General features: G+C 32.2%; 2 protein-coding genes and 1 long non-coding RNA gene across 3 annotated transcripts; 2 read left to right on the forward strand and 1 right to left on the reverse strand.

Annotated features, from left to right (window-relative positions):
• Positions 1 to 221: 221 nt before the first annotated feature.
• Positions 222 to 4573, reverse strand: LOC149905485 (uncharacterized). Its single transcript, XM_090106231.1, has 2 exons — positions 1482 to 4573; positions 222 to 1451 (listed from the first exon to the last, which is right to left on the reverse strand). The coding sequence occupies exon 1, from the start codon at positions 3877 to 3879 to the stop codon at positions 1489 to 1491; it is 2391 nt and encodes a 796-aa protein (XP_089962357.1). The 5' UTR covers positions 3880 to 4573; the 3' UTR covers positions 222 to 1451; positions 1482 to 1488.
• Positions 4574 to 4767: 194 nt separating this feature from the next.
• LOC149905486 (pickpocket protein 28-like) lies at positions 4768 to 8735 on the forward strand. Its single transcript, XM_090106585.1, has 10 exons — positions 4768 to 4970; positions 5301 to 5498; positions 5880 to 6146; positions 6383 to 6497; positions 6696 to 6820; positions 7151 to 7302; positions 7703 to 7756; positions 7935 to 8029; positions 8303 to 8408; positions 8617 to 8735. The coding sequence occupies exons 1-10, from the start codon at positions 4768 to 4770 to the stop codon at positions 8733 to 8735; spliced, it is 1434 nt and encodes a 477-aa protein (XP_089962711.1).
• A 10827-nt stretch (positions 8736 to 19562) lies between these two features.
• On the forward strand, positions 19563 to 20387 carry LOC149905487 (uncharacterized). The gene is made up of 2 exons (XR_016457164.1): positions 19563 to 19828; positions 20188 to 20387. It is a non-coding gene; the product is annotated as an uncharacterized LOC149905487 (long non-coding RNA).
• The last annotated feature ends 4006 nt before the right edge of the window (positions 20388 to 24393 follow it).

Here is a 24393-nt window from a genome sequence, read left to right on the forward strand (position 1 = left end):
ATGTTAATCACTCCGACGGCACTATTCACTTTACTATTAAACTGGTTTTCACTATTTTCACTATTTTCAATTAAATGCCTAAGCATATTTATGTCAGTTAAATTTGCACCCTTCAGGTTAACAGGCTTCCTGTCGGTCTGGGAGTTCATCAAATTTGGTAATATAATTTTTGGTAAACTTGGGTATATAATATCATTTCCATTCGTTTCATATATTTTCTTTAGTGTTATATCTCCGATTTTCACGTAGCAGCCAATCTCGTCTAACGCCAATAAATAAGTACCACGAAGAAATTCTTGGGTTACCTCATTTTCACAGACCTTAGTAAGTACTGTTTCCACATTTACGTAAAGTATCCATCTATTTGGTAGAACATTGTCGATTTTCACGTCATCTATGGAAATGGGAATCTGCTGGCAACTGGAAACATTTGTGGATAGCCGCAAAAGATCGGTTAAACAATCATCTTTATATAATGTTGATGTCAGTATTTCCGGGCATAGGAACCGGTCTTCATCAATTTCTTTGCATGGTTGTGAAAGTGGCATCGTTTTCAACCCCTTCACAAGGACATATGGGTATTTGGGAAGGATAAGGGAAGTCTGACCTTTTTCTTCGTTAAATATAGGTAAAGGTATTATTTTAAAATATGAGTAAATATCATCAGTAATTAATGGAATAGTCATTACGAATTTTATTTGACTTTGTTTTACATAAGTTTGTACTTCTATTAATTGTTCGATTTTAAGAACATTATCTAAATTTACTGGAAATGGTAACTTAGAGCTAGTTTCAATATTTTTTAATAAAAGTAATAATTCCTTCGTATCTACAACGGATTGGTGTAAAAGTTTAATTTTACTAAAAGCTACAGCAGTTTCAATTTCACTTAATCTAACGTAAATAGACATAAAATTATGTAAGAATGCAGAATATGTATGTATAATTTCATTAGTCCTTTGATGTAAATTTGTGTCATTTAAAAGCGAATCAATTACATTTAGCTTATTCTGGATTGCAATGAAATTGTTATTAGATATTTCAGCAACATTTAATAACGAACCCACCAACTCAGTAACGATCGTCATCTTATGTATTATAGAGTCTTGTTTAGTCTTTAATTTTTCAATAGTGTTTTCAAATTGTATAGCATCTTCGTTGTCGAGGTTACCGGTGATAATTTTTATAACTGAACCAAGTGGATTTAATAAACCACGTTTAGATCTAGAAGACGGAATTAATTGTTCAAATTTATCAATAGTATAATTCATATGATAATCTGTTTGTAATTCGGTTGTAGTAAAATCGGAACCTAACGCTTTTACATCAATACAACTATGAACCTTATTTCTAAATGATAGATAACTGTTTATATTAAATTCTAAATCGTCATATATTAACTTTAAATCTAACACCTTAATAACTCTCCATGTGTCATTGCTGACGACTGCATAGCCTTCACGGAGGGGTAGTATTCCGGGATTCCGTTTAATCTGGTGCAGTTGAAGGCCCTGGTTTTGGATCACATGGATCGTCAGAAGCAGTAACCTGCGGAGGACGCTTAATGTATTTAATTGGAACTTTAGTCTCACGATTGTGTGTCGTTACTGGCACAATATTTCTATGGATCGGTCCCGTGACTATCGCTTTCTGATACCTAGGCTTATCTTTAGCACGTCTCGTGTTAACTCCCTTAATGTAAACTGAATCCCCTATGTCTATGTTAAAATCATTTTCACCGCCATGCTTATCCTTAATAACCTGTTTCTTATGAATAATTTTGTCTGTAAGATATTTGTATAAGAATTTTGTGCGTTTGTGGTGATCTTTTACAAATTGTTGAGTTAATTGTTTATTAAAATCTACAGCTTGATCTAGAATCAGCATGCCTTCCGTATCAAGATCGCGAGTTGAGTGAACCGTATCTGTATTTTCGCTATTATTGCTAGACGCGGTCAAGGTGCTGCTTTCCGCGATTATTGTACTACTATCAGGTAAGGGAATCGAATATGGGGACCTTGGGCGATTATTTTTAGTGATAGGCACTGTTCGGTCTGAATCAGACGAAATTGTAATGGGCGTCAGGGGTTGGTCACATTTTCCCGCCTGATCGTTACTAACTTTTACTATTTCATCGGTTAAGTGTTTTTGAAGATTTCCCTCCTTTTCATCTACATTAACTTTCATTGACACGTCGACTATTGCTGCTGGCATACGAACGCTTTCACGAAAAGTCTGAAAATCTAATATAGCGTCACCGTTCTGAAGGTTAGTTGGAATTGATACTCTAGTTTCTGATCGAGGCTCTAAGGTGATTCTTAACGGAGGGTTATATATAATCGGTATTTTGGCGTTAAATGTTTCTAAAACTTGGTGCTTCATATCGATATTTGCATCTAGTTTCTTAAGTAAATCAGATCCGATTAATCCATCATACTTACTGTCTACATTGTATACATAAAATTTGTGGGAAAGTGAGCTTCTAAAAGTTTTTAATAATGGAATTTCTATAACCTCATCATGAGTGCTTTGCGCATGGGTACTAACAACTGTAAATTGTTCATACTGTTTATGATCTCTAAAATATTCTTCTGCTTTGGCCGGACTTATAAAGGAACGACTGCTTCCTGTATCTATGAGAAACTTTGCTTTTATTTCGGGAACTATAATATGTGGTAATTTTAAGAAGCTGTCACAATAATTTAAATTAATTATTTCACTGTCTCGTCGGAGGCCGGTAACAGGAAATTCATTATTGTCATTAAAATTGCTTTCATTTACTTCCGGATCGGTATACTCGTATAACTCGTTCGCGGCGTCTTCTTTATAATCTAAGGGTGAGTTATCGTAATTTTCATAATTTGGTTCATCGCAGTAATATATGTTATGAGTTACGTTTTGCCTCATAGGTGCCGTACGCATTGATACATCGCTATTTAAGCCGGGGTTCGGTACCTGGGCATGCTGTATGCCAAATTTAAAACGAGGTTGGTCTGTTTGTTGATTTGGGATTCCTAATTGATAACCGGTATTTTGAAAAGGTCGCAATTGGTGGTTATTATTAGATTGTGTGCCAAATTTATAGCCTTGGGCTTGTGGTGTTTGCCTTAACTGTTGAATAAAATTTGGTCGAGGTTGTTGCATTAAATTTTGACGCGGTTGTTGTGCGAAATTCGGTCTATAACCATTTGGCTGTTGAGGACTGCCGTATTTAAAGTTTTGATTTAAAGGCATCGTAATAAAATTAGGTTTGAATGAATTTTGAAAAGTGTTTTGGGTTATAGGTTTTGGCTTACTAGTCTTTGCATTATATTGTTGTATAAAATTTACTTCTTCCGTAACTACGCTAAGTGCATTTTCTAAGTTTTTACATCCCCTTAATCTAACAATCCGGATCATGTCCTCCGGGAGGTTGTACAGAAAAACATTTAACGCAGTATTATTGTATATGATCATTTTCGCGGCTTTGACCCCTTCATCTGTGAAGCGGTTCACCTTTGAAAATAGGGAACTTTTTACGTTTTGTATTCTGTGGCAAAACTGTATGTAACTTTCACCTTGTTTTATTTTTAACCCTTCTAACTCTAATGCTATACACTCTTCCGATCGCGGGTCTCCGAAATGTTGGGTAAGTATTTCTTTCAATTCAGTCCATGAAGTTATATTTTGGTAATCACTAAGCAGTGAAGCTGCCTTACCGATAAGCCTGCTCGTTATGGCATGGTATACATATAAGTTTTGTGCGTTATTACTCGCATCTTGGAATGACCTTATAATATATTCACTTTTATTGATAAATAGGTTTAACAGTTTTTCATCCCCATCAAATTTGGGAATGATACATAGTATTTCTCTAGGAATGAGTTTAATCTCTTCCATTTTGCGTAGTTTTATCGATTAAAACACGAAATTAATGAAAGTACCTAACACTTAAAATCACTAACTAATAACTAACAATTAAAATTAAACACTAAAAATTACGACTTATCACGATACTTGTAATGAACAAAATCAAATAAACGTAATGATTAGGCCGACTATTTTGGGTCGGGGATTTCGTGAAAAACAGGGACTATGAAAAACAGGAGTGAAGAGGTCTACTCACAGTCTGCTCGCTCCCATGTCCTTCACTTATGATCCTGAATGCTCGTCCTTGAAGTCTCCGTACGCGTTTCACTGCAGCGATTCAGTTTTTTACGCGTACGCGTCGCGGGAGTTATTTATTTAGTTCGAGGATACTCGTCTGTACCGCACTATCACAGGTCCTTAATTATGGCTTTACTGATAGCTCGGCAGCAGGATATTATCGAGTATCCTACCGGCTGCGCCACTCAAATTTCGACGGACCGAAGGACGATTTTTAAAAACACAAGATTTAATTTACACGTCTTTAATTAGTGCTTTCTACATTCAGAATGAATTAAAATAAAACTTAAACTAATAAACTTATCTCTAAACAAAAATGCAGCGTTTGAAGAAATACAATACGTATGCATTAAGGCGATGCAGGGTGGCCATAGTTTGCTGCGTTAACAAATATGACATCGCTCGCATGTACTGCGGGTGGCCCCGATATAACTATCTACATATTATTCTTTTTAATTTAGAAAACAAATTATGTACGTGCCTAAATAATAATATATTAAAAAACATTAACACTGTGCCTTATAGAATAAGAAAATTGCTTTGTTGTTGTATTTATCGTTCAAAAATAACAATTTAAATATTAATTAACTTAGATATCTAATTAAACATCACCTATTACAAATGTTTGTGCGACCGATACAACCGAAAACAAACGACGATCGAAAGGCAATCCAAAATAATGACAAATTTAGTAACAAAAAGAAGGAATCAATGTGGTTGAATGTACGAAACAGAAGTAGAGAGTACTTGGTATTATTCCTCGAAACTTCTAGTATACATGGTTTGAATCATCTTATTGCTGCAAGAAGACATCCCTTTGAAGTGTAAGCTAATTTTAATTCTATTCTCATAAGATGTAAATCTAATTTTGCATGATTGATAAGAATTTCTGATGATTATTGAATAACAATACATCAAACATTATTGATGAAAAAGTATTACTAGCTTTTATTAAACTTTCTTTTGAGACTTAATCTTACAATCATAAGGAATAAGCATTTAGAATGAAGTAACTGTAATTTATATTATTGGAAAGAAAAGTAAGAATAGAGAGAAATCGCAAACAGCAACATAATAAAATTAACCAGTAATACAAGTATTCAATTTACAATTAACTTCATATTTAAAGCATTAGTTAATCGGTTAATTTTTAGTTTCCTCTGGCTCACCATAGTAGTCCTATCAGTGTTTGGTTCCATATATCTATCCCAAACCACCTGGGCTCGCTACCAGTCGTCCCCCACCGTGGTGTCAATGGACAGAGACATGTTCGCCTGGAACACTACCTTCCCTTGTGTTACTGTGTGCAATGACCAGAAGATTAACCTGGTGAAACTGGAGGAGTTCGTGAAGTAAGTGAATAGAAGTGGTTAAGAGGTGTAGTTGATGTAAAATATTAGGATGATACCATATAATATGGCAATGCTTGCAAAACGTTGCTAAATTGCAGAATTCTCGTAAAGTAAATAATGCCACATAATGCCTAGCTTCTATAAACATCATCATCATCATATCATATTCTATATACACTCCATATTTATATTCTACTTCTAATATGTATTACGATACAACAAAACTAGACATATCCTGAATTTCAACATTACAATACGAGAAGAGAACATTTTGAAATATATTATAACAAGAAGAAACATCACCTATCTAATATAATAATATCTATTTATAAGTTTTACAAGTGATTTATAAGTTGATCTTGTTTTTGGTCCTGTTTTCAGAAAATCTGAAATAGAAGACAAGGAAGGTTTAAAGAAATTCATACTAGCTCTAGGCAACGCAACCTACAAAAATTTTGAAACAATGCCAATCTTCGACCATGTAAAACCTTCAGAGTATATGGACATTCTTTTCGAGCTCTCGTCAGGATTCAAACCCAGTCTAACCATTGGTGCTCTGGGTAGGGATTTGGAGATCACACCCACTATGACGGAAATGGGCATTTGTTATGCGATTAATTCAAAAATAGCTGTTTATAACTCTCCAGGGTAGGTACAATTTTGGCATGTGAGTCTTTTAAATTTAGAATGTGGATTCGTAATTCGTATAGGGTATAATATGTAATAAAGTATTGGGGTAGTTTCGTTTAGTTTAATTTGTCCTTAATAATTATTGATATTTTAAACTGTAGTGTTGCATGTAACTGAAGTATATTTAACAGTAATTAGAATAAATATTATGGCGCAGATTTGTATCCTTCATTTTATTATTAATTCTGTTAAAGATATATCAAAGCAAATAGATGGGATATGATAACTACTCAGAATGCATCGATTACTGTTCATCCATTGGATGGAGAAGTATTTGCGCATGTTTTAAACCTTTCGTCTTCTTATGATGTAAGTATTATTTCAGCTTATGCTCGGTAATGTAGGGTAGGTACATATTTTTTGAGCTAATCTTTTTAGAAAACTTAATCAGTTCGCAAAATAAAAGGACAATCTTCTGGCTTAATTAGGAGTAATTTATATTTTGATATCTACATATCAAAATATAAATTACTCCTAGCTACTATAATTAACGATCTCTACTTCCAGGTATACATTCACGGACCTTTAGAAGTACCAGACATATCGACCAAGTTCGAGCACTCTCCAGAAATGTTCTACATGAAGCTCTACGTCACAGCATTTACTGTCTACACATCACCAGAAGCCGCCAGGTAATATTCTGTGACAAATAATAAATTATTCAAATATCAAGATTTTTGATGATAAAAGGCGGCTCATCACTGCCAAGCGATCTCTACCAGACTAAATCGGCATAATATTTTAATTAATAGAAGTAGAAAAAAGTGACTGGCACCAATCACCTGGCCATTTTATTATATAAACACACAATAGTATTTGTTTAAATTCTGACTGAATTATATAATTATTAATCCGTTGATAGTCCGTACAACAATCATGCTACACGTAATAAAAATTCATAGTAAAATAAATTTAATATTGTAAATTCTACCAGTCAATATCTACAGTTACTTCGTCTACAGGCTCACAATCGGCCAGCGTCGATGCAGATTCACTCAAGAGAACAATCTCAAGCACTTCGCGGTGTACTCATATACGAACTGTCAGATGGAGTGCAGAGCGCGACTCTGCTTGAAGTATTGTGATTGCCTGCCGTATTTCTACAGGAGAGTTGGTAATTTATAATATTACATATATTGAAGTGAAACTTTTATTTTATAAATCAGATAGTCGTATGATTTTAAAATTTGTACCTATTTCTAAAGGTGAAACTTTTATTTAAATTCGATTTTGATTTCTCCTGCGAACTTGAAAAACTTTTTGATAGATACTCAATTCCTTCTCTGGTATCGATAATACATACGTAGTATATTATTATTAGTCTGTGATAATACTTAAAGAATACCTAAAGTCTTTAAAATTATGAAATTAATAGTCCATGGGCTAATTTTAAATATGTTTACTAATACAGGCAAATAATTAGAAATAGTAAGAACCTGGCATGTAAACATAGGTAATATGGACAGTTATTAGTGTTATTACTATTGGTGTTACTGCTAATATATTATTCACAGGTGATGAAAAAATGTGTGATGTCAAAGGTTTCCACTGTTTAGCGAAACACAAGGGTATGTACAAAATATTACTTAGTTTTAAGAAAACCTCGATAATCCAGATTGAACATGTGTGATTCTATAGATTGCACGTGCGTCAGCGTTCTTATGTTTTTTATTCATTTTAATTATTTACATGTTAATAAAAGTTGTGATTGCTGAATATTGTGAATCTAGAGTTTTTATTTTTTAGACGAGTTGTATAAATTACGAGACAAGGCTGGTAAGAAGATAAATTGTGGATGTGTACCCATTTGCAATGACGTCAACTACGTCATACAATCCAATGTAAGTATAAAATTACAAATAAAAAGTAGACAATAGAATAGAAATAAAGTCTAGAAATAAAATATATTTTACGTGTCCTAATTCACCAGTTTTTTGCTTAACATTCATAACACCAAATTTATGTGTTTTTCGTCCTACTTTAATTCACATTATTTTAGTCATCAAATTTCTCCCTTAAAATTTTCGAATGGGTTTTATAAAACGTTACGTGCAATGAAATAACTTTAGAAATATTTAGATTTTATACTTTAATATAAATATATCATATTGTAGGATCTACAAGAATGGTTTCTGGGGACCAACTTGCAGTGGGGCATCGTCACTTACCCCCGCATGAGATACCGACGAGACATCATTTTTGGATTCACTGATGTTCTGGGTCTGTCTGATATTTATTTAAAGTAAAAGTTACGATGTATATTTTTATGTAGTGGTAAGTATATGATTAAATTATGGAAAACATCTTATTCTCAAGTAATCTCAAGGGAATTTTCCTTGACCACGCGGACGATGCCGTGGGCAGAAAGCTCGTAGCAAATAATTTTACAATTTATACCTATTATTATAATGGCAATTTTTGTTTTCAGTGGCTGTGGGAGGGATGGCCGGGTTGTTTCTTGGTTGCAGCGTGCTGAGCTTCATGGAAATCATTTATTTCTTAACTTTACGACTTATTTGCTACTCTAGATCTACTATGGGAAAATAGGAAGTTCTTCTTAAAGAGATTAATCTTTTGTCTTAATACCTATTTGGATATTTGTGATTTAATATCCAATAGTTGTAAATGCGGCACATAAATTGAATTATGAACGTAAAACAAAATAACACATTTAGAAATTAAAGACTTCTTAACGGATTTTAAACGTGATTTATTCATTATATTATTTTCCCGACGTTTCGAACACTTTACAGCGAGCGTGGTCACGGGGAGACTTTTAAAATCCGTTAAAAAGTCTTTAATTTCTAAATGTATAATACTCGCGTAAAATCAAACACTAGAAAATACTAAAATAACACATACTCATAAATAATGCATAATATATTAAGGATACAATTTTTTATTGTTTTAATTTTAATTGTAAGTAAATCACAAACTTTAATGTCATTTCATAAAAGTCAATATTCTAAACTATATTACTACCTATAACTATATAGATAATATCTGTAACTACTTTTTTTCGCAGCATTCCAAAATAGTTATATATACTATAGTAGTAAATAACTTAATTGTTACCTAATACATGAAATAATAAACCTAATTAAAACAAATTCTTCAATCTATTATTCATTAAACCCTCCAATAGAGATAATGTCTAAAATATAAATTTAAATAATGTTCGTTGATATTCATTGTCAATTATATAGCGGGGGCAAGGGGCAAATTGGGAATTATGCCCCTTCAGGTAGATTTAAATTAAGGTCGGGGTATTTAGCATACGTTGGGTCAAATTAACATGCCATTTACCCCACACCTGGTATTAATGATAGTTAGATAATTGGACCTTCTGTAAACATGGAGAGGTAACCTTTGTTGATGTGTTTGTGTTAGATGTCATTTGATATAGTTTGTATTGTTATTAGTAATGCTTAAACCATACTTCAATACTATTGTAGAGGCAGAAAATTGAGTTAAAATATGGATATATGTATAATATCGAAATATTTATATAACATGTATGTCGTAAGCAATAATTGTAAAAGTTTGATATGCTTATTTTGTTGAGAAATGATCTAGACAAATATGTAAGCACTAAATATGTACAAATAAATTGTAAGTGAATTTCGCTAAAATGTAGAGCAATAGCTCTAGTTTCTACAACGTCTATTACGTCATTTCAAATACATGCATACATACATACAAAAGGCATACGTCAAACCACCCTAATATTATTATTAATGATTTAATATTTCTGTAAATATGATATCTCAAAGACATTACACTCAATAGTAACACCTACCAACTCATTTACTTATCTGTGACCAACACGTCTTACATAGTCATTTAAATGAATGTGTGGTGACAGTTACAGCGGGAACATTAATATTATACTAGTTTTAACCAGTGAATTTTTTCGAGGTAATTGATTAATCTATACTACTTCAAAATCAAAAAATCTATCCAAATTGCTCTACAATATGTTGTATACCTATTTGTAATTTTTATTAATATTTATATATAAATGTAGGGCCTCGGAAAATACGCGGGCAGACTGAAAATCAGCGCTGTTCGGGTGTTAGCCCACAGCATAGCTGAGTCTGTTCCGATTGCCTAATAATTATGTGTTTACTTTTTAAGTTAAGATAGTCTTAGTTTTTGTTGGCAATAAAGCTTTTTTTCTTTCTTTCTTTCTTTCTTTCTTTCTTATCCAGATTATAAGTCTGAACAAGATTCGATCAGCCGATTTTGTACCAAACATTTTCTGTTAATTATTTTCCCTCAATCAACACGTACAAAAACATATTATTACAACACTTCAATTCAAGCATGATTTTCACATCTTTATCTCTATAAGAGGGGGTGGTGGTTAAAATAGATCCAGAGCGGGGGAAATGTTAAAGATTATTGTTTGAAGTTAGCGAGGTGTAATTTAATTCTAAGACGTACCTCTTAACGACGTTTTGGAGGGAGTGTTGTTTCATATTTGTCGATATTTCTATAAAATAAATTGTACATATCTCTTATATATATAAAATTCTCGTGTCACAATGTTAGTCTGCATACTCCTCCGAAACGGGTGGACCGATTCTCATGAAATTTTCTGTGCATATCGGGTAAGTCTGAGAATCGGCCAACATCTATTTTTCATATGTACCACGGGCGAAGCCGGGGCGGACCGCTAGTTTTAATATATTACGCTTGTTCTTTTTTTTGTTTGCACAATATTAAAAAAAAAATAACTTTATAAGCAAGAGTAAGATTTTAATATATTAATGATAACCAAAACATCAAAATACTATTGATTAATGTAGGTAAGTATAATTTAATTAAAAATCAACTGTACCCATAATCTATAAGCATCTTCTTGGTAAAAGCTTCTGTTGCTGTCACGTCGTTTAAAATAAAGAGAACTTTCAAAATAAAGCTAATGAAATAAATTATTGTGTGATATATTATAATAATATTAGTCGATAAAATAAATTTATCGACACCGCACATCACTAGCGAAGGTGTTTATTAACCCTATATGTTAAGAATTTAATTGCGGGAATAAGTCGGCTTTGAATTGTGTACGCCTGACTTTATCTCACGCCATGAGGTGGTTTTGAGTACGTGATAACGGACGATTAAATTAACTTACATTAATGACAGTTATGAAATCATATTTTGTTTTGTTTATTTGTTTATGCTTTTTGTGCCAAGGCTAACAATAAATAAAGGCTTACAAAAAATATTTATTTACTTATTAATTATTCACTTTAATTGTACATATATCAGGAATTTAAAATAAATGAATAAGTACATAAAATTGGAAAGTGTACAATAAGCGGCCTTATTGCTTAAAAGCAATCTCTTCAAAGGACATAATATAGCAGGTAACGATATATTATTATGACTATATATTTTCCGCTAGTAAAATAAAATTAGGATAAGGATTCTGAATTTAGTTGACTTAAGTATATAAATATAAGTATTTTTTAAATATTATGTAAAATAGCAAAACTTAGCTTGAAAAGTGTATGATTAATCTACATTTTTGGAATTAGTAGATACATTTATTAATATGGCTTAAGACACAAATATCTGCTGTTAAAACAAATTACTTACTACTAATGCAAAATACTTTGGTTAAATGAATAAACATGGACAAAGCATCCGCTACAAAATCCTCTAAAAAAGTAATAAAAATTCAAAAAAGAATTTCACCCACAAAATCATACATCATCCAGAATACTTACCTTGCACCCTATTTATCCTCACCTATAAGATTGCCTGATACGAAAAACATGATTTATAACCTATTTTTTTCCCAATAAATAGTTGTCTTAGAGGTCTTAGGTCGGGGAACACTCATTTCTCGGAGGTAAACCTTTTTGCTGATAAAACACATGACGGATGATGGTAGTGTCAGTTTTATAGCTTCAGTGGGGAATATATGGAATTTTCTAGTCATTGAAGTTATATTGCTTTTGCCTGCCTTAAATAATAATTTTAAATAATACACGCTGTGTATGCTTTTCTTGAGCGGCCATATATACTCGTAATAATTACTTATTAGCAACTATAATTTAATATTAGAGTAGTTGAGAGTGTATAATCGGTTCACTATACAACGCTTCGACATTATCACATATGTCCTGTGCCTTATGCGAGAAGTTTGTGCCATGTGTGCTGGTCTAAGATCCGGGATTAGAAAAATATACCCTCATCTGTTATTTAGATGAAACAATTTTTTATAAGCTGATTTCAATATCATGAACTTATAAAAACAACCTCTGCCATCATAAGCCTGCTGCAATTAATAGTAATTAAATGAACACGCACGCGCAGCCGGCATATACTGCTTTGCTAATGTGAGAATTTTGTCTATGAAAACATAATCTTAAACGATAGCTCACGTGCGGCGGTCACATAGAGTTTTAAGAATTCTTATATTTGAAAAAAAAAATGCGTCTGGAATTTTATAAGGTTTCTTTACATACTCAGCGTATGCAAAACTATAATTTCCTTTAAGCTTAGGTTACCAACGGTGACACCCTGTATAACTAACATGGTAGAGGTTGTTTTTATTAGTTCATGATATTGAAATCAGCTTAAAAAAATTGTTTCATCTAAATAACGGGTGAGCGTATATTTTTCTAATTCTGTGTGAGTAGTGAATATTGTGTGTCGTATCGTTTGTGTTTTCTAAATAATTTTAATTAATTCTCTAATTTAAAAAAAAATAGTTGTCTGTAAAGTCGGTTTACTGACGATAGTTGAACGTGACAACGTCCGATTGTGCTTCTTTGTCGCTCTTTCCGCGCTCTCGCTTGTACTTCAAGTCTTACATGGAACGCCTCAGAGCGAGGTAACGCCGCATGAGTCATGTTTTTTCGTGCGTGCAGCCGGCTATATCGAATTATAAGACGTTGTCACGTCAACATGAATTTACATTTCAAACAAAACTTTCCATTTTAACTTAACTTCAATTTCCAAAGAACAGCGCAGAAATAAAACTCCAATTAATAGCTGAACATTTTATTTTCACTCTAAGCTAAACAGTAGCACTTAAAGTTGTAGCATAGGGGCTTATTTCCGTTGCACATGTAATTGCATATTGGAGCACATTCAATGTCATACACGCAAGCTGAATAAAAAAAAATATTAAAAAAATGGTTGCCTGTAAAGTCGGTTTTACGGGCGAAGATTTTACGTGACAACGTCTTTTTCTCGATCATAATTGAGTGGGAGAGAGACGCAAGGCATTTGGCGGGCCTCTCTCTCGTTCGGTGACTCATCGTAACGTTACCGAGCGTTACACTTTTTCATAAGTGACTCCCAGTCGCAACCTAATTTAAGACGTTGTCACGTCAAAAAACAATAATAAAATACTATATTAAAATTATGTTATAGTAGATTTTGTTCAATAATTTACTGTAATCGAACAAATTGTAAAAAACATTGGAAATGAAATAGAAAACTTACCATACGCATTCGCATAGTCACATAGAGCTAAAAGTAAAGTTATTGTTAGTAAAAAATACAAGAAATTCATGGTTATTGTTTGAACGAGTGTTTTCTAATGACTTTCATTCATCAATCAAGCGTTTATATTTAGAAAATTGTGATCTTTTAATCATGTTTCTACCGTTTTTAAATTAACAATGTGAATTAAGTCATAATTGATTTTGATTGCAATGTTATCACATAATTTATTATTAACTTTAATTAATTTTAGGTCAAACTCAAACTCAAACTCAATTGGACTTCTTCTATATGCACTTTTGAATCGTCATTACATATTTTGACATTTACCACCGATTCGATAAGCAGTATCTATAGAGAAGAGACGGCAAGAAACTCCATAGTTGCTCTTTTTACATTATCCAAACATGAATACCTATTTCTAAGCCACTAATAGATATATGTATACAGTTAAGACTTAAGCTAAAACCCTCTTTAGAATCAATACTAATATTATAAAGCTGAAGAGTATGTTTGTTTGTTTGAACGCGCTAATCTCAGGAACTACTGGTCCGATTTGAAAAATTCTTTCTGTGTTAAATAGCCCATTTATTGAGGAAGGCTAAGCTATATGTATATCATTACGCTAAGACCAACCGGAGCAGAGCCATGCGGGTGAAACCGCGAAGCGCAGCTAGTAAAGGATAATTATAATGATAGCCTCTAGGAGACTTGATTCCGGAAGACATTTTTATTTTTATCTTCATCCTATTCTATTTCTAACCTAATCTAATAAACAACGGTTTCAATTTCTCTTTAATTACACATGGCATAACAATTATGAAATTAATTTTCAGCATTAGTGACGCTCAAGTCCTATAAATAGCTTCAACAGTTTTGTTCACACATTGATTAGTAAATACATTACCATGAAATACTTAGCTATCTTTTTAGTGCTGGCTTTGGTTGCCATTGCGCATGGCAACGATGTTGAGCCCGCTCAAAGGATTCCTACAAGTAGTAAGTACATCAATACACGTTAAATATTTTATGATGTTATTAGAGCTGGAAACAAAACAAGTTAACTTTGAACTTTTTAAGCTATTGCATAGCTTCTATCGCGGGCCTTGAGCACGGGGACCGAATCGAGAAATTCCGTAACGAAAATACCTCACGCTCCCCACTCCGACGGGCTCGGAGGTGTGGCTTGAAGGCATGCTATGCAATAGCTTTACCGCGGCAGTCCCCGAGTGCCACACGTCTTTTTTTAACATTAATAGAAGATCGAAAGGTACCATGATTTCATAAGCAGTATTAATTCCAGTATATATTACAGAGATATACCTCCTTGGGAAGGAGGAATTGGAAAAATACTGCTTAAAGATATCATGGTTGTCCCCTGAACCTGAGTAGGGTTGGTTTTGATCTGTTGCTGTGTAATTTTCAACTCGTATGTGTAAAAGTCATAGCTAAATAAATATTAAAAGGTAAAGGTTGCCTGGCAGAGATCGCTCATAGCGATAAGGCCGCCTATTTAACATAATATTATGACTTACTTTTTTTTCTCTGTGTTATTTATTTCTCTTATGTATGTGTGTGTGTTAAATAAAGGATTTAAATAAAATAAATAAATAAAATATTGCCTAATATAAAAGTTAAATTTTCTGTCCTTGACATTTTTACCTTGACTTTATATTGTCCTCGTTCAATTCCTCATATAACTGCAAGCTATGTCTGAAAAACAGTATAGAAAGTATGACCTGGATCTGGATCATGGTTTTCACCAAATGCTAGTCAGCTAGTGTTAGTTTTAAGTTTATTTTCTACCAACAAATCATTCCTTTTATTTTTCTAACACTTGGTAAATATGCTTTTATATCTTCACTTCAATATTCTTCATAATTTTTGTTCTGATTTCAGATACTAATCGCTACGGAATTACTTGCAACGACTCGCCCGACTGCGCTCCCTATTGCCAGTACCTCTGCGGTGGGAACGCCATATCAGCGCTCTGCTATTTGAACGCTTGCTACTGTGGTGTAAAGTTGAACCACTGATTAGACAAATTGGATATGAATAAATATTTTTGTTGATATTTGATGTTTTTATTTTTAACTAGCGGTCCGCCCCGGCTTCGCCCGTGGTACATATTTACGTTTTCTCTACATAAAAACCATCCTCGTACTTCAAGGAATATAATAAAAAAAGAATTATCGAAATCGGTTCAGCCGTTCTCGAGTTATGCGCTTACCAACACATTTTGCGATTCATTTTTATATATAAGATTATCTATCATCGATATTAAAAGTCAAAATAAAGAAGTAGCATTGCTAAACGCTCTGAAAATTTAGATCGATTGTCATAGAGTTTTTTTTTGTAGATACCTAGTTATTATTATTTATGAAACGATTGTTTCTGTACAAAAAAATAAACTTATAATAAATATTTATGTACCTATATTAGACATTTTAAAAATAAGAGTAGGTATACCTTCTTCGCTTATATAATGGATTCTGTGGTAACCAGAGCTTAAGAAGGTTTTGAGTTTAATTCCTGCTGGAGTTAAGTGAAGTATGAATATATCAGGAATCTGATCATATTGCAGAAATATTTTCAGTGAAATAGACGTATACATTATTAAGCCTTATTCTCCATAAAATGATAGCGAAGTATCCGTTCAGTCTGTATAGTTTCTCAGTTTTAACAGTTTCAATATAAAATCGTTTATTGAAGAGTAAAAAATAAATCAAATTATAACTTTTAATAGATAATCTACCTAATTATAATGAAACCTGTTTTGAACATATTATTATATTGGTGTTGAAACGACCGATCCCACGATATCCTCTCTTCTATTCCCGTTAAGTGAATAAAATTCAAATGCATCTATATTACACCTACCTAATATTTATTCGTAAGTAATGTAAAGAAAAATATTTTCAAAACAAAAGATAATTTAAAATCTATGGATTAACCACAAAATCCGATTTTTTCTAGATCTTATCACTTCAAAATATTATTGAAATAAATACCACCACCATTAAGAAAATGTATGCAACAATATTTTTTCATTTTTGATCTTTCGATCAAAAATTAATTTTACCTACCAATTTTTTTTACCAATTTTCTCTTCTCGGGCGAGCCGCGGGCAGAATGCAATAACTATATTAATTATATTTTATAGTAGCTTTCCACACGCATCTTCGTCCGGGTTTTCAAAGAAAAACCCGCATAGTTCCCGTTCCCGTAGGATTTCCGGGATAAAACCTATCCTATATGTTAATCCAAGTTACCCTCTATATGTGTGCTAAATTTCATTGTAATCGGTTCAGTAGTGTTTGCGTGAAAGAGTAACAAACATACAAACATACACGTATACACACATCCACACATACATCCATCCGCACAAACTTTCGCATTTATAATATTATTTAGTAGGATAGGATAAGTAGGAAGGGTAGGAAGACGGCCAATAGTCGTATTCTTTTAGAACCTAACAGATGTGGAAGAAAGGTGTTATTTCTGCAGTGCAATTAGATCCACGATTAGTTTAATGTACTGATCGGTATGTAATATCTGGATATATTTTAGACGATGAAATTGTAATACAGCATCGTTCTTCATAAGTGCGTCAAGCACTTCCATGCCTAAATGACGTTTTTATAGCTACACAACAACAACACGTCTAATTAAAACCTAATAAATTTACAATTAGTTTCAATTTCTAACACACGCCATACATTTCAAGTTTAATTCATACCATTACAGAAGCCTGCTATAAATAGGCTTTTCAACGATTTAGTTCACACACTAATACCATAACAATGAAATACTTAGCTATCTTTTTAGTCCTCGCTTTGTTTGCCATTGCTTATGGTAACGATCTGGATCGCGTTAACAGAATTCCAAGAGGTAAGACGTGTTACTAATTTAAATATGCTTAAAATGAAATATTCATAAATAGTTAGGTCTAGGTATCATAAATAGGCTTATTGTTTAGTCTTTTCGTTATATTTAAATCATTTTTAATAGTTTATTTATTTATACATATAAGAATAGACAAAGTTGCATGTGGCTTGCCTTTTGGTAAGCGCTTCCACAGCCCATAGGCATCAAAAAGAGACTCTTTCTTTTCATACTTACATAATTAATTAAAATAAAAAATATCGATCGAAATCTACGGTCTTGCCACAAAACAATTTAAAAACAGTCTAACTTTAAACCAAGGATCTATCACTTTAATAGTTGTCTATGTGAAATACTACAAAACCAGATTAAAGAGAACCCGCGGGCCGCGCTTAAAGTTAAACTATGACTAAAGTTTTTTGTGGTAATGTTTTACAACAACAGTCTGTTTATTCTTTGATAAGATTTTGTTATTAATCGACCATAATCCTATTGTTTTAAACACTATTTAATTTGAAAGTTTTATTTTATTTTCTATATAATAATCTATCTCTAAATTTCAGTTTCATTAATTCCTTGTAAGGCGTCTTCCGAATGCGTCGATTATTGCAGAAGTATGTGCCCTGGGACAACTAAATCAGCCCTCTGCCATATAAAACAATGCTATTGTGGTCTTAACTTATAAATTACTTAATGTGACATAAATACATACAAATTACACTTCAATATATATTTTGATTAATTTTGGTTTATAAAAAATTTAATTGGTAAATAAAATTGTAAGAATGATATATATTATTGTGTTTGATTTTTACACCTCCTTATCCTAATCTATAAATACTTAAATATTAGTTCGAGATTGAACAAAAAAAATTCAGTAATAAATATTTGAGAACCATCAAATCAAAACATTTTATCCTTGTTACCTCTGTTAGCTACCACAATCGAGAGTTTCGTACAGGAAATTATTGGGCGTCTCATCAAAATAAAGCTACTAACGGAAAATTAGCTTGATAGTAATCAAGTGCAAAAATGGGCTATGGATCCCGAACTATATGTATTTAAAAATTTATAAACTACTAGCTTTCCGCCCGCGACTTCGCCCGCGCAGTCAAAGAGAAACCCGCATAGTTCCCGTTCCCGTGGGATTTCCGGGATAAAACCTATCCTATGTCCCGGGGTGAAAAGTAGCCTATGTCCTTTCTCGGGTATCAAAATATCTCTATACCAAATTTCATGCAAATTGGTTCAGTAGTTAAGGCGTGATTGAGTAACAGACAGACAGACAGAGTTACTTTCGCATTTATAATATTATAGTAAGGATTTAAATTTACGGAAACGAGATTTATAGGTACTTTCTGTTTGTTTTTGGTAATTAACTACGTACCTAATTAACTGGATCGATTTTGACTGAAAAATTTTCAATAAAATACAATCAATTAATAAAAACATGTAACCCGGTTTGGATCGAAAAATCCTACAATAGAAAGCTATAATCTTGAGCTTTTTTTACCAAATCCAATTAATTCTATTGCACGACTCATAATGCGAATAATTTGAGAGTGCTCTACGATCCAAAAATTTGTTTTACCTTGATTACACAATACAACTTTGACTGACCCGTTGGCTTGTAGTGGCACTGCCAGAGGTCGTGGGTTCGATTCCCACCCGGGGCAAATATTTGTGTGATGAACATAGATGTTTGCTCTGTGTCTGGGTGTTAATTCTGTATAAGTATTTATTTAAAACTAGCGGTCCGCCCCGGCTTCGCCCGTGGTACATATTTACGTTTTCTCTACATAAGAACCATCCTCGTACTTCAAGGAATATAATAGAAAAGAATAATCGGAATCGGTTCAGCCATTCACACGTGATGCCGTGACAACGCGAAACGGGTGCAGACCCGCCGCCTTTTTAATTTTTATAGCTCCCGCCGCGCAGCGCGTCGAACGCGGCAACTGATACACAAAAATAATCCTTATGGCATGATTCTGTATTCACGCGCGATGACTTATAACGTATAGTAAACTCACCTAATTATGTGACTCACTTAATTCGGAGATACAACGTTTGGACTCTTTTACAGCGTTATAGGAGTAAAATCCAATACATTAAAATTAACCCTATGGTATGGTAATAAAGCTTCTTTTCGTGTACAAATTTTTGTTAAAATCGTGCGGGTGAGATAGTAACAATCACGGAATTTGTCACTGCGCCCGCCATGTTTGACGTTTCACCGGTAGCGTGCAACTGTGCTGTCATTATTTAATTAATTTTAAATAGAAAAGGTGAGTGTAAGTTCATGATACTTTGACAATTGATTGTTAAAAACATATTCTTGTTGATACCGATAAAGGTTTTAGTAATTTTTCATTTGTTTTTGCATAATACCTTATTTCCTGGGTTCAAAAAGTTAACGATTTTCAAGATTGCAACTCAAAACAGTGTCACCGAATTAACCAAGCAAATTTTTATTATTTTCAATTCGTGTATAAATAATTGTTTTTAGTACGTATACGTTAGTCGTTTAAGTCAGAAAATATTTATTTTTACTCAGGTTTAAAAGTAGGATCGCTTTCAAGCATTTTTAAAAAGTCCGTTATTTTTTTTATCACATAATTAAGTGAGTTATTTTTTTTTATTTTAGACAGCATGGAGGAAGACAAAAATAAAAATAGAAAATATAATGAAACAACGCTGACATCCGCAATTCAAAATATTCTGCAGTCAAAAATGAGTCTGTACACTGTTCACACAAACAATTATAAAGTCCAATATTAATTTTTTATGGTTCCCCTCTTTTGATAATTTCTCATTGATAAATAAATACATAATTATTACTTTCAATATGTTTATATTTTTTATTAATTGTATTTTTTTTTACTTTTGTGTTAAAAAATAATAAATACTCACTTAATTCGGTTATAACAGAATTAGAGAAGTACTATCACCGAATTATGGTGATTGTCACAGAATTAGACAAGTCATCGCGGTTTGATTAAGCTCATTTTACGCTGAGTTAATTCATATGTGTTAAGATTACACTTGCTCCATTTGATAAATAGAAGATTGATTAATGTTCCTATTAAAAATAAAAATAAAATTTATAAAGTTTAACCTGTTTTTTTTTTCATATTCTGTTTTGTCACAGAATTAGATGAGTTGACCCTATTTCATGTATAACTTTGGTGTTTCTACACCGATTTACATGATTCTTTTACTATAACCTGCCCAGGAGTATGAAGAATAATTGTGCCAAATTTAGTTAAAATCCGTCGGGTAGTTTTTGTTTCTATAACGAATATACAGACAGACAGACAGACAGACAGACAGACAGACAAAAATTTTACTGATTGCATTTTTGGCATCAGTAGCGATCCCTTATCACCCCTTCATAGTTTTTTTTTTAATATATTTCATGTACAGAATTGGCCTCTCTACAGATTTATTATAAGTATAGATAGATTATATATATGTATGTTTATCAACCATGTGGTTTCCATAACACAAGCGAAAGCTTAGTATGGGATCAGATGGTGTCGTGTGTGTTAATTGTCCTGAAATATTTATTTTATTTATTTAAATAATTACACTATTCATAAGCCACGTAATATCTTAAATGTTTACATCATTTCATAGATAATTTTATGGAGATTAATACTGTCATTGATACAAATTGATTCGAGAAAATAAAGCTAGAAAGAAATGTAGAAATGGAAAAAAGAAAATTCCCGTTAATAAACACTTTTTTTCGGTTGAAACACGATAGCTTGTGTAAAACTTAATTAAATTAATCGTATTATTTTTTAATAGCTTTAGATTAAAATTATATTCTTCTTTTCGTCGAAGGAATGAGCATATATTTTATGAGTCGTGCACTTTTGGATTTTCAAAGGTTTTTTATTTCTACTATCAATAGAGATTGTTAAGTCAAAATTGAATCAGTCGTTTTGAAGACCAGTAAATAATATAAATATTATAGGTACATATACAGGGTGTCCCACTGTTGGTATACTAAGCTCAAAGGAGGCTATAGTTTTGCATACGCTGAGTACGTAAAAAATAATTAAAAAATTCCAGACGCATTTTTTTTTCAAATAGATGAATTCTTAAAACTCTTTGTTTACACCCCTAACAAGTAACCCGACCAACTTTGCCACCCGCACGTGAGCTATCGTCTAAGATTATGTTTTCATAGACAAAATGCTCATATTAGAGAAGCGGTATATGCCGGCTGCGCGAAGCTAGAGAAGAAAACATGGATTTTCAGAAAAAAATTAGCAAAAAATTTTTGACGTAATTTTGTTGTTTAAGTATTTTTTACGTGGTCAGTGTATGCAAAACTACAAGTCCCTTCGCGCTTAGTATACCAATAGTGGAACACCCTGTATATATTTATATCATCTACATATAAAAATGAATCCCTATAACCCTTGGTCAGAGTATCACGCATGAACGGCTGGACCGATTTCGATAATTCTTTTTTTTATATATATATTCTTTAAAGTACAAGGATGGTTCTTATGGTGGGAAAACGTCAACATGTACGACGGGCGAAGCCGGGGTGGACCTCTAGTGTAGTTTTGTACTTTGTTAAACTTTTCTATCTTGGTATCTGTTCTTTCTCTCCATTTAGTTACTCAAACTCAAACTTAAACATTTATTTATTCAATTAGACTTCTTATAGAAGCACTTTTGAAACGTCATTACATATTTTAAAATTTACTGTTATTAAAAACACTTTAATACATATATAAGGAAATTAAAGACAACAAATATCAACAAAATGATTTATTAGTCACATTTTCTTCATCCACAGTAGCAGTCCCCATTATAACACAGGGCATATCCAGACGCCTGGCACATTCGACTGCACGGGCTCATGCAGTCAGATGATTGGGAACAAATTCCTCGAGTTAAAGCTGAAAAAAAAACATATATATATTAATATACAATATTCTGCTAATAAGTATTATAAAGAGGAAAGATTTGTTTGTTTATATTGAATAGATTCCAAAAGTGATGAACCGATTTTAATGAATTTTCACTAATAAATATTAAGTAGTATCTATTACTCATTAGTACAAAGGCTAAATTTTATTTCGTTTTTATCCTGTTGAACGAGCGACTAGTGTATAATATAGTGAAATAGCAGTACAAATATAATTATTCTAAAAGTGATATTATATAGAGATATATGATGCTAAATTATTATTGAGATTTTTTTAAAACTAAAGAATCATAGACTATATAAATATAGTGATGTTTTTAACTAGGAATTTTTGGTTAACGGTTTGCTTTCTAAAATTAATTAAAATGAAAGGGGAAAGGCAGACACTAAAATAGGCTATTATTTTTAAATACATTACAACACAAATAAAAAATAAATGTATTAATTGTAATATTATATGTCAATGTTATACAATGTACCCGATAGGCCGCCTTTTAAAATTTCTAGTACCTACTTAGAGAATTAATTATAAAAATTTCGTTTTAATATTTTTCATCTAGGTATAAAAATTTATAATAATACTTACCACTTGGAATTTTCTTAGCTGAATCTACATCCATGCCAAAAGCGATGGCAAGCAAAGACAGGACTAAAAAGATAGCTAAGTATTTCATCGTAATGCTTTAATGTGTTAACAGAATTATTGTTCAGTCTTTTTATAGGAAATGAGCGTCACTAATGCTGAAAATTAATTTCGAAACTGTTATGGTGTGTAATTAAAGATAAATTGGAACTAATTGTTTTTGCTAGATTCTAAAAATAGGTGAGGTTCATCTATTTTTATTCTAGGAAGATTAATTAGAAAACTTTACAAATAAATAAAAATAAATAAATACAAATAAATAAATATAAAAAATTTTCATACAACCTTTTACAATTTGTGTTAGTGAAATGTATGTGAAATGTGATATTTACTATTAATTAACTACATATTATTTATTGTGATGGATCCCACGTTGGGTGAAGGCCTCCTCTATCTTTTCTATTTTTATTTTATTTACAAATAAATAAATTAAAAATTTAAAAGTACCTACTTGTTCCTTAAGGAGGGTTAATAACAGCAGATTGACATATTTTCAATGGCCTATTTAATTGTAAGTAGTAAATAGTGAAGCGGTTCAATGTACCAAACGAATAAATGTTACGCTGTTATGTTGTTGTTTATGTGATTTCTTAAGCAGTCAAGATTAATTTTAAATATGATAAATTATGAAAATGTATTGTATCATCATGTATCATGTAGAAAATATTTTAATATCTAGATTCAGTGCAGTGCAGATACATGTATAATGTAACATGTGTCTGCACTACTGCAGAGCTTTACCAACTTAAAGCTTAATTCGTTTGGAAAATATAATGTTATTGTACGAAGGTGTTCTAGAGAAGCTCTATGATCATATAACACATTTATCAGTAAAGAATGTCCTTATTAGGTTCGTCTCAACTTAATTAATAATCAATTTTCTAACAAAGAAGCAGAAGCGAGAGCACGAAAACTACAGTATATAGTAACATAGTATTTGCATCGTTGAATGAATTACGTTATTATTTAAATTAAAAATTAGTTCCATTTACGCACGACAGGGGCTTTTCAAATTCCCGTGCAAATCATTGTTCTCGATGACGATACAAATACTTTGACTGTAGCTTTTTTTGTAAATTTTTTCTCTACATTGTACACATTATATAAAAACTAGCTTTCCAACCTCGGCTTCGCCCGCGTTTTCAAAGAAAAACCCGCATAGTTCCCATTCCCGTGGAATTTCCGGCATAAAACCTATCCTATGTGTTAATCCAAGTTACCCTCTATATAATATGTGCTACATTTCATTGTAATCGGTT

Source organism: Colias eurytheme, chromosome 10 (assembly GCF_061535395.1).
Source record: "Colias eurytheme isolate Ceu_HAF_F1 chromosome 10, ilColEury1 Martin Lab GWU primary, whole genome shotgun sequence".
NCBI classification, from domain to species: Eukaryota; Metazoa; Arthropoda; class Insecta; order Lepidoptera; family Pieridae; genus Colias; species Colias eurytheme.

Coding starts and splice junctions, on each gene's coding strand:
- LOC149905485 (XM_090106231.1), bottom strand. CDS start 3,879: ATGGAAGAGATTAAACTCATTCCTAGAGAAATACTATGTATCATTCCC.
- LOC149905486 (XM_090106585.1), top strand. CDS start 4,768: ATGTTTGTGCGACCGATACAACCGAAAACAAACGACGATCGAAAGGCA. Junction 6,498..6,695: donor ACCTTTCGTCTTCTTATGAT/GTAAGTATTATT, acceptor CTCTACTTCCAG/GTATACATTCACGGACCTTT. Junction 6,821..7,150: donor ACATCACCAGAAGCCGCCAG/GTAATATTCTGT, acceptor CTTCGTCTACAG/GCTCACAATCGGCCAGCGTC.